Genomic DNA, 11,142 nt, shown 5'->3' with positions numbered 1-11,142 from the left:
CGTTCATCTTCTGAACACAAATGAAGTATTGTATCATGCTGAAGCTCAAATGTGCTGTGTAACACGATAATTAACCTCATTGGTTCTTGCTGAAGCTCAAACGTGCTGCGTAACTCAAGAACGAACGTCATTGGTTCTTGCTGAAGCTCAAACATGCTGCGTAACTCAAGAATGAACGTCATTGATTCTTGCTAAAGCTCAAACTTGATGCGCAACACGTGAATGAACCTTATTGGCTCTTGCTGAAGCTCAAACGTGATGCGTAACACGTGAATGAACCTTTTTGGCTCTTGCTGAAGCTCAAACGTGCTGCGTAACACAAGAATGAACCTCATTGGTTCTCGCACATCAAGTGAATATGCTTGAGCTTCCGTGTTTACCAAAACTGCTGTGTGAATTTATTAATGTTTATGTGAATAGAAGCCTAAATTAAATCGGTTCAGTGTGTAAAGTGATCATTAATGTCTCTTCAGAAAATATGGACTAAACTGCTCAATTCATATGGATTAGTCTATGAACTTTTTGAAGCATCAAAGGGGTAATTGCTGACAACAGAGGAATAGAAAACTCTCAGGTTTTATCAAAAATATCTTAATTTGTGTACCGAAGATGAACGAAAGTCTTACAGGTTTGGAATGACTTCATTGTGAGTAATAATGACTATCCTCATTGGCCCTTTAACTAAACTCAAACATAGCTCAAATAGGGGACACAAATGTTGCTGTCACTTTAAATCTTGTCTCACAATCACAGGCTGATGATTTCTGTTGTGAGTCCCTTCCCAACTCTCGTTTTGATGTCACATTACGTATTTATTTGTTCATAAAGGTAAATATATTTTTTAAAAATCATATTAAAAGGCATCATATAAACACTGGAGATATTTTACAGAGCACGCTGTCTCTATTTCCAGTGTATGACAGAGACAATGTTGTCCTCCCTATCTGCCTATCTCACGAGCTGCTGTATGTCTGTCTGCGCGTGGACTGTCGAGTCTTTACAATAAAAGCATTCGGCGACAAGAAGACAACACCGAGTGCGTGAAGCATGCGTTTGTTTTACCTGGTTGTGACTCAACTTTCTTTAAGCTCGGTCTCAGGACACTGCAGTCTCTTCCCGTTGGACCTTTCTTTCGATCGGTGCCTTGACAACGCTGAAAGTACCAGGATGTGGGAGCTTTTACAGCATGTGCGGATAGAGTCTTAAAGCAGTAGCGTCCCTCACTCCCTAAAAACAATTACGTTATATATTATATAAACATAGCATTACTAAATAAAAATAGCATTAAATTACACACATTTAAGGGTTTTCAGTTTAGGTATGAAAAATGTTAACAGAAAGTAAAAACAAAAATCGTTGTTTAATGTACACTGATAAATGGAGAGAGAGAAAAATGATCAAGAAACATATAAATGACATTAAACTGTCATTTCATGTAGAATAATTGTATTTTCCAATAGTCTGTCTGTTAATAATATAGCCCTACCAGGCATATTTAGAAAGGAAATATTGTCTATTTTATGATGGATGAATTCATTAAACATTCGATTGTGTGTACAAAATACCAAACTTTGTTTACAATCTGGTGTAAAATATAATATTAAGATAAAACATAACAAATATGGGCCCCCGTGATGCACCCGTCACTACATAATAGTCGCTACTGTCTCTTTAAATTTACCCAGGAGCCCCTAAAGGAGCCCCAGGGGCCCCTAGCTCGGCTCTCCACCCTGAAGACAAGCAGAACATCTAAATACAATCAGGAGACCGCCTAAAGTCACCGACCATTTGACAGATCTTTCCTCCAACTTCGATCTAAACGCGACGTGTATCGTCACGCAAAGTTAAGTTTACTTAAAGCAAAAAGCAAACAGCGGTGAGGCTCCAGTGCAGAGACAGACACTGCACACACTGTAATGGGCGAGTGCGTGTTTCAGATATTTAGTCAACCACCCGACGAATGCATCTACGAAGTCCTCCGGTTGTGACATTTCTACGTACAAAGAAGCGAATCCTGTACGTTAAAATAACACAACACAGGGATGGATGAAGCGGAGTCCAAAGAGTCGGTGCACAAAGCTGAGCATACAGAATCTCGCTCATTAATAATAAAAGCTGAGGAAGAGGAGGCGACAGCGCAGCGCGGACACTTGGGGGATCTCTCACCAGGTAAATGTTGTGTTGAGCATTGAAGTTTGACTATTAGATCGACAGCGCTTATGTTTTGAAGCGTTAAAACCCGTGACGAACAATAGCAGGCAGAGGCATGGCCCCTAATCTTTCGGGCTCCACTATAAACAAAGGCAAAATAACCATGCCGCAAATGAGTCCGCGATGCGCTGTCACCATCTAGCGGGAATACAGCGGTACTGCAACCACGCCGCCGTGCTCAAAATAATGCCTGCGGAGTGAGGAAATAACACATTTTGACTTTAAAATTAATTTATTCTTCATTATTATTCGCTTTAATATTTGTCTTACATGAAAATTAATAACAGCAATCATAATACATAAATTATAATACTTTTAATATATGCTGACCGATTAATTATTGAGGTTTATGCAATACATTGGCTTTAATATTGATTTAATAGCCTATTCCTCATGATGGAACGACATTTTCCTATAAGTAGCTACTAATTTTGTTAACCTGCTAATTTTCCAACTATCAGCAATTTTACATTTAAAACACTACTACTACTTAGATTAATTTAAATATGTGCTGACAGATTTATGCATTTTATATTCATGATGAGATTTTTAGTATATTTTACAATAATTTTTTTGTTGTTGCTGCTTCTCTTCAGTTGCAACATTTGAGAATGACTTTTAACCTTTTAGCAACAGTCCTATTTATTTATTTTTATTCAGCAAAACCATACAAACAGATACACTAAATATTCAAGACTCTTCAAGTAATAGTAAATAAATATTTATGTCCAATACAACATATGGAATGTTCTGAAGATAAGTTTATGAATGTTTATGCACAAAATGCGGGCTAGTGAAAAGATATTTCACTTTAATATTAATCTCCATCATTACGTGTATTGATATTTATTTTACATTTCCCTGTACTTGAAAACGATGTCATGTTTTCCCATATTACCTTACAATTCATCAATGACTCTCTCTTTATGTGTCCTCCCCAGGTCAAGAGGACGTGACCAATGGTCTCGCATCTCATGATGGGCAGGAAGCTCCAGTCTCCTCTGTTTGCTCTCCAGGCACCAGTTACTGGTGTGTCACTGAGAACACAGACACCCCTTTCCTTCTGTCCCCCATCCCAGGCCCATCTACGCAGGAACCCCCTCCATTGAAGCTCGCGCCCGGCCGAGACCATCGGCGCTATTACCACGAGTACTGGCGCAGCGAGTACCTCATGGACTTCGACCCACAGAGACAGGGGATGATCTGCATGGTGTGTGGCAGTTCACTGGCAACCCTGAAGTTAAGCACCATCAAGAGACACATCAAACAGAGGCATCCGTACTCCCTGCTGTGGACCGAGTCCGATAAGGATGTGATCAGGTCGGGATGGGAGAGTCATTTGAGTCGGGACAACAGCCAGAGGCCGTTATTGCCCGATCCAGATGTTCCTCCAGAGGCAGAGGAGATTTTGGATGTCGACAGGCACTCCACAGGTCTGTGCTAATATTTCTTTGTGCTTCTGTATGTTTTTGTAAAGCCTGAATAACATGGAACCTCACAAAACATGTCTTCAGATTTTGTCATAAAATCAATAAATAGTATAAAACAATTATATAAAATAATTTATATGTCAATCATTATATATATATATATATATATTAGAAACATTACACATTTTTCAAATCTAATATTATTTTATGTAATATTGCATAATTATATAATTTTCCATATGTGTTTCATGACAATGCAGTGTTATTTTAGTATCATTTGAGATACTAATATTGTTTTTATTTAAATATTATGAATTAGGTTTTTTTTTTTAATATTTTCTGGTTTCATTTTAATTTAATTTAAAATTAAATTAATTAATTTTGTTGAATGTTTCTGACATTTTTATTTCATATAGTTTAAAGTTTATATATAACTCAGATGCAATGTGATTTTTATTTTAAATATTAATTATAAATATTAGAAACAATCATAGAATTCTAGAAATATATATATGTTACATTAAATTATATATATATTACGTGTGTGTTTTGTATTTTTTTCTAGAATTTAGTTTATACATCATGGTAAAAATGTAATTAAATAAAAATCTCTTCGTCTGGGATCATTTTCATTTCTGTGATTATTAATTAAATGAGGATTAAAAACTAAAATGTTTAAACATCCGGATGTGAGAAATGTGATGTGATTGAATGTAATTTAATGTCACAATTGCAAAAACCTCATTCTGAAGCTAAAAATTCAACGGTTTTTTTTTTCTTTCATAACATTTAATTTAGAATCATTTATTTTACAATTACTATTTTTAAATCTCTTTTTGAGATGTTTTCTTTTTTATTGTATGGTGCTTTGAATGTGAGAAAGACATTTTATAAATAAAAAGCATATTTTTTATTATTAATCTTATTATTTTAACATTATTTAACATAAGTTCACCTGTATTCATAATTTCATCCCTTAAAAATGCATGCAAATGAGCCCCGCCTCCACTCACTCACACCAGCTCAGAAATCCACTATTTGACGATCACACATTGACGTGATTGGTTACAAGGTAGTTTGTGATGTCAGAAACACCATTGATTTTTTTCTTTTGGTTCACTGCCGTTTTAAAGAGAAAATACTCCGCAATGGTGTTGAATTATTGTTGAGCATATTAAAATCACCACATAGACATATAAACAACATTATAAGCTCGATTTTCACCACATGGGGACTTTAAGATTATTTTTAAACCAATCTTCGTGTTATTCCAGGCAAGCCTGGTGGTGCCGTCTCTCCAGTTCCCCAGGCCCAGTCTGACTTTAGCAGGGTCACACCATCCCCTCCAGCTTCCCCCGTCCAGGAGCTCGCAGGACCCACAGCTCAGGTGATGGAGCGATACCTAAACGACTCGCTGCACGCCTGGTTCCGCCAGGAGTTCCTGATGGAGTACCAGGCGGAGGAGGGCCGTCTAGTATGCATGGTTTGCAGCTGTCTGTTGCCCTCTCTGCACCTGGATCACATCAAGAGTCACATGCTGGATCTGCACCCCAACTCTCTGCTGTACTCCGCTGAGGAAAAGCACTCCATCCTGCAGACCTGGGCCAAGATGAGCGGTGAGGGTAAGAGACAAAACTACACAGAGGAATTAAAAAGAGTTTGTATACTAAAAATACTCACTGAATTGACTTTTAAATAATAGGTTCAAAATATCCTTAAATGATGTGGATTCATTGCATACACAAGGTGTTTAACTGTAAAATCCAATTAAACCGAGGACTAGATAAACGTGTTATTATAGATATTTAATAAAATGCTATATAATACATAAATACATAGTATATACTACGATAGATAGATAGATAGATAGATAGATAGATAGATAGATAGATAGATAGATAGATAGATAGATAGATAGATAGATATCTCTCAACATAAATAAAATAAATAAAAAATTGTAACTATTTGAAATCTTGGGTCTTCTGTAAATATACATAAATTGTGGTTGAAATGTACTATCGTCTTTGGCTAAATGTTTTTATTTATTTGTAATTATTTATTACAGTCTTTAACAAAGATTGCTTCCAAATATAATTTTTTTGTAAACCATGGTAAAAAAAAAGCTAAACAAAATACATTTTTAGGATTTGGTCAGATATTCTATATGCTTCTGTGAAACCTGTTTACTTAAAAAAAAAATACATGAACGTGAATACATGTCTTTTTGCATTTCTTTGCTTTTCTTATGCAGAATCGCACACTTTACAACCTCTAATCAAATCAGAACCACTTACCAAAGAAATAAACGTAGATGGTTCAGCCTCCTTCTTCCCTCTGAACGTGGATCCCATTCAGGGAAACTTAGGGAGTTACACAAGAGGAGATGAGAATCCACCAGACACTGGCCAGAGATCACAGTCTCTTCCTTATTATCCCCGAAAGAGAAGACTGAAATACGGCAGCCCCTGGCGTCTCCGTCTGGATTATTTGGTGGCGTACGGTCCTCCGGATAACCCGCTCTGCTACTGTATGGTTTGTTCTGAACACCTGCCTGTGCCGAGAGTCACCAACTTCCGCAAGCACATCCAGGAGTGCCATCCGGAGACAAGCGGCCTCAGCCGGAGTGAGAGAGATGCTGTGGTCAGCGCCTGGACGAGGGAGGAGAGCATAGACATGGCCACGCTGAAAGGGCATGGTAAGCACAGACAACTGTAGACACATCAGATGTAGAGGAGAAATAGACCAAAAACCAACTATCAAATTAAATGCCATATTCACCATTTTGTATTAAAATAAATAAACATCAGAAGTTAGAACCAAAACATCACTTTTGTCTTCTTCTCCCATAAAACATCTTTAAAGAAGGATTACTTTATCTGAGAAGAAACATGGATTCTCTGAAAACTAAAGGATTTAGCTTCTGAATTAAATTGACCTTTTTTTAAGGATGTAGAGATTGGTCATGAAAATGTGTTCATCAATGTCCATTAAATTACATATTACATATCACATTATACTCTGTGTTATAGGCTAAAACCACATCTTACCTAGTGCTTTCAGTTAGCCTTCACTTGGCAAGCTAACAGCTTGATAACTAAAGATTTTTAGCGTTTTAGGCAAATTTATGTCGTTTTAAGCATGTAAATATATATTTAATCAACTTAATCACAAAAATATGATCATTAGTGTTGTTTAAATTACATACTACATTATATTCCAGAAGCTAAAAATAGTAATTTATCTTGTGCTTACATTTAACCTTTGCTTAGCAAGCTAACAGCTCGGAAACTAAACTGGTGTATCTTGTTTTAAGGATGTAAAGATATGAAGATGTATATATTAGGATATACAAGATATATTTTATATTAAAACATTTCATTCCAGTAGCTAATTTATCTTGTTTTGTTTTTTTAGCCTTTAGCAAGCTAAATAGCAAGCTAAAGGCTTTTTAGCCTTTAGCAAGCTAAATAATATAAATTAGCTTGTGAACTAAACTAAACTTGTGTAGGCCTATCTTGTTTTAAGAATGAGATATTCAAGATGTACTTGATCATGAAGATATGTTCACCATCAATCTCCTTTAAATTATCACAATATGTCATAAGCTAAAAACAAATGAAACATCTCCAGTTCTTTCAGTTAGCCTATTAAGCTAACAGCTTGGAAACTAAAGATTATTTAGTCTCTCGGGCAAATTTATCTAGTTTTAAATCTAAATATATTTAATATACTTAATCTTGAAAATATGATCATTTAATGTCTTTTAATTTACATTACATATGCTATTCTAGAAGCTAAAAATAATCATTTATCTTGTGCTTTCATTTAGACTGCTTAAGCTAACAGCTAGTAAACTAAAAGTGATTTATCTTCACAGGTAAATGTATCTTGTTTTAGATATTATGTACTCTAACAATGAAAATGTTCATAAATGTCCTTTAAATAAGATATTGCACTCTCTTTCCTTGTGTTTTCAGTTAGCCTGTGCTTAAGCTAACAGCTAACAGAAAGCTAACAGCTCATGTTTTAGATATTATGTACTCTACTTAACAATGAAAATGTTCATGAATGTCCTTTAAATAAGATATTGCACTCTCTTTCCTTGTGTTTTCAGTTAGCCTGTGCTTAGAAAGCTAACAGCTGACTAGCGTAGTTAAGAAAAGTGTCAAATTGCTTATGGTTCTGACGTCAGTATGTTACTGTTTATGAATGAACTAAGTGTTAGTTTTGCACTGTGAAAGGAAAATCCTGTTATAAATCAAACATCTTGTTTAAAATCCATAATGTTTATCTTTTTTTATCTTTTGTTTGTCACTGAAGACCCCAAAAGTGGCCCTGTCACTACAAACACAGCTGTTGACACGCAGGTGTCGCCTGTGAAAACCACAGAACAAGGAGGTGAAACCGAAGACAACAATAGCACAAATGTCACACCATCAACACAGGCGACTGGGCGGCACAGGCACTACCCGGGGAAGGACCAGCGGCGCAATTACCAGGCCCGCTGGAAGCTGGACTTCCTGATGGATTACGACTGCAGTCGGCATGGCTTGATCTGCATGGTGTGTGGAGCTACGCTCGCCACGTTAAAGGTCAGCACCATTAAGAGACACATCCTACAAGTGCACCCACACTCGCTGGACTACAGCCCGGAAGAGAGGCAGCTGGCCCTGCTTTGCTACAACCAGATCTCTGTGCACTTTCACTCGGAGGACTGTTTTTCGGGATCCAACCACGGCCATAAAGAGAATGCTAATGGTAATGCTTATGCTAATGCCGAATGCACTTCTAGCCAGAGCACTTAATTGAAAGAAAAGTTGTAGGGATGAGTTTTTGACATCCTTTTTTTGTTGTTTTCCTTCACTCAGGAAGTTTGCTGCGGGGTTAAACCAATTGTTTTTGAAGGATGTTACATTGTTGGAGAATAATTGTCCCTTTGTCTCTGACAAAGTGAATTTGTTTGCATTTAAAAAGAATATTTATGCTTGAATCACTTTTGAAAGTGAAACCAGTGTCATTTAAAAAGAAATTATGTAGTTCCCAATAGGTGATTTTTACTGAACTTATATTTTCTTTTCTGTGGATAAGCACTCTTAAATGCATTTGTACATTCATTGCTTTTTTTTGTTGACTGTGGCAAGACTGTGGTTGATTTCGCGCGCTTGACATTTTGCATGACGTCACACATTACAGTGGACAATATTATTTTACTCATAGCACTTAAAATGGGTGTTAGGTACACGTTTTTGGGATTGTTACTTAGCAATCACAGCGGGAGAATAAAATCCATGATTTCAAGTACCATTTTGTCAATCACGTTTTGCCATTTTGAAAGAAAAAGCATAAATATAATATATGATTTATAATGTTAATGTTATATAATATTATTGGTTCAGTTAACTAAAAAGGTATATTGAAATAAAAAATAAATAAAAAATCATGAAATTTCTGTTTAGGTAAAGTCTGGTTTCTTTTCTCAGGGAGCAGGATTTATTCAACAGTAATTTTCTGTTACTGCGTTTATGAATTAGTCAGTTTAAATATTGAATTTAATCTTAAATTGCAATTAAATTCAAAATGAGACTGCTGAATGGACAGATAATGCATGTATGCTCTCCTATCTCTAATCATTAACACTTCCTGGTTGCATTTGTTTAAAGATATACTATCCAGCATGAAATGATCAATAACAAACACTTAACTTAATGCCTCATATAGTTGCAATGGACATTCACATGTTTATGACAAACAGTCATAAAGGTTAAGTTCTCTCTTTAACTGTGTACAGAGTGAACTGAAACTCATGCGTCAGCATTGTCAAGGGGTCGGCGTCACATGGGGAAAACCTCTTTTTTTAATGCCATTTTTCTTGACCGAAAGCACTTTATGTGTATATCCCTCACATCTTTATATGGAGATTCCTGTAAGATATTACAGATTCATCAGATGTATACATGCACACTTCTTGAGTTAGCAGCCATTTGGATTATTTTAATATTCATTTTGAGTTTCTCTTGTCATTCAGTGCAGTAAATAATAAATGTCCATTCTATTGATATGGAAAGCGTAGTTCTTTAAATGACTACTTGAAAACATTTCCATTCAATCCTCGCTTAGCTTTAGCTAAAAAGCTAACATATCACCCACTTTTCCGTAATATATTTTAATTTTTGAGTACCCTACAACATCAGATATAATGGATAACTGTTTAAATGTTTATTACCAACTAGAAAATTGCCAAAAAAAAAAAAAAAACCTGCACCATGGAATCATGTGATTCCCTTAACATAAGAAAACAAAAGTTTGGGACTCCTGCATTCAAAAAATACAGTAAAAACAGTAATATTATGAAATATTACAATGTAAAATAATTATATTATAATTATAAAATAATTGTATTATTATTATCAGTGTTGAAAACAGCTGTGCTGCTTCTTATATTTTAAAACATATTTAGGACAATTTGATGAATAAAGTTATGGATCCTAGCTAATGGATCCTAGCTATGAGTATTAAAGGAGTAGTTCACTTTAAAAAAAAAAACAACTTTTGCTGATAATTTACTCACCCTCATGTCATCCAAGATATCCATGTCGTTCTTTCTTAGGTCGAAAAGAAATTAAGGTTTTTGATGAAAACATTCCAGGATTTTTCTCCATAATACACTTTAGTGGTAACCAAACGATTCAAGGTCCAAAAGACAGTTTTAGTGCAAACTGCAAACAAAGGGCGTTAAACGATTCCAGACAATGAATAAGGGTCTTATCAAACGAAACGATCGCTCATTTAAAAAAAAAAAAAAATACAAAGTTTAAGTTTTATAAGCTCAAATGCTCACCTTGCTCTGTTCTGTGTGACTCCTGTTCAAACTCGTTCATCAAAATGAATAAATCTTTTTTCGTGTCATTTGGTTCATTCAACGAACGAAATGTCTCAGAAAAAGATTTGTTCATTTTGATGAACGAGTTTGAACAGGAGATTCATAAACGTGCGTCACAGAACAGAGCGAGCATTTGTGCTTCTAAAACTTAAACTTTGTTATTTTTTTTTTTAAATGAGTGATCGTTTCGCTAGATAAGACCCTTATTCATCATCTGGAATCGTTTAAAGCCCTTTGAACAGTTTGCAGTTTGCACTGAAACTCTCATTTGGACCTTGAACCGTTTGGTTCCCAATGAAGTCCATTATATGGAGAAAAATCCTGGAATGTTTATAAAAAAATAATTTCTTAATTTCTTTTCGACTGAACAAAGAAAGACATGGACATCATAGATGACATGGGGGTGAGTAAATTATCAGCAAAAGTTTTTTTTAAAAGTGAACTACTCCTTTAATAACACACACACATGCATGCATACATAATATAAAGTAATACTTATTCAACAAGGATATATAGCTTTTGAACGGTAGAGATATTGATGAATTACTAGTCCATGAATGTGATAAAATAACCTCAAATGCAATGCTAAGATCTACTGAAGGAAAAAAACAAGCTCAAACA

The 11,142-nt window shown here is 35.4% G+C and overlaps 1 protein-coding gene across 2 annotated transcripts; it reads left to right on the top strand.

The window, feature by feature from the left end:
- Nucleotides 1-1,692: 1,692 nt before the first annotated feature.
- zfta (zinc finger translocation associated) lies at nt 1,693-9,090 on the top strand. 2 transcript variants are annotated; one of them, XM_039659454.2, is made up of 5 exons: nt 1,693-2,169; nt 3,153-3,644; nt 4,916-5,257; nt 5,893-6,336; nt 7,962-9,090. In XM_039659454.2, exons 1-5 carry the CDS (start codon nt 2,043-2,045, stop codon nt 8,444-8,446), a joined length of 1,890 nt encoding a protein of 629 aa, XP_039515388.2. In that variant the 5' UTR covers nt 1,693-2,042; the 3' UTR covers nt 8,447-9,090. The 2 variants fall into 2 exon arrangements, with proteins under 2 accessions (XP_039515388.2, XP_039515387.2); XM_039659453.2 differs by having other exon boundaries at nt 4,916-5,263.
- The last annotated feature ends 2,052 nt before the right edge of the window (nt 9,091-11,142 follow it).

This window comes from Pimephales promelas, chromosome 1 (assembly GCF_988280905.1).
Source record: "Pimephales promelas chromosome 1, fPimPro1.hap1.1, whole genome shotgun sequence".
Classification (NCBI taxonomy): domain Eukaryota; kingdom Metazoa; phylum Chordata; class Actinopteri; order Cypriniformes; family Leuciscidae; genus Pimephales; species Pimephales promelas.
Note: the sequence above shows the minus strand (reverse complement) of the source record. Positions and strands in the feature narration are given on the sequence as shown.

Excerpts from the sequence above, each read along its gene's own strand:
- zfta (XM_039659453.2), top strand. The coding sequence starts at position 2,043 with ATGGATGAAGCGGAGTCCAAAGAGTCGGTGCACAAAGCTGAGCATACA. Across the intron at positions 2,170-3,152 it reads CTTGGGGGATCTCTCACCAG|GTCAAGAGGACGTGACCAAT; the intron begins GTAAATGTTGTG and ends TGTCCTCCCCAG. Across the intron at positions 3,645-4,915 it reads TGTCGACAGGCACTCCACAG|GCAAGCCTGGTGGTGCCGTC; the intron begins GTCTGTGCTAAT and ends GTGTTATTCCAG.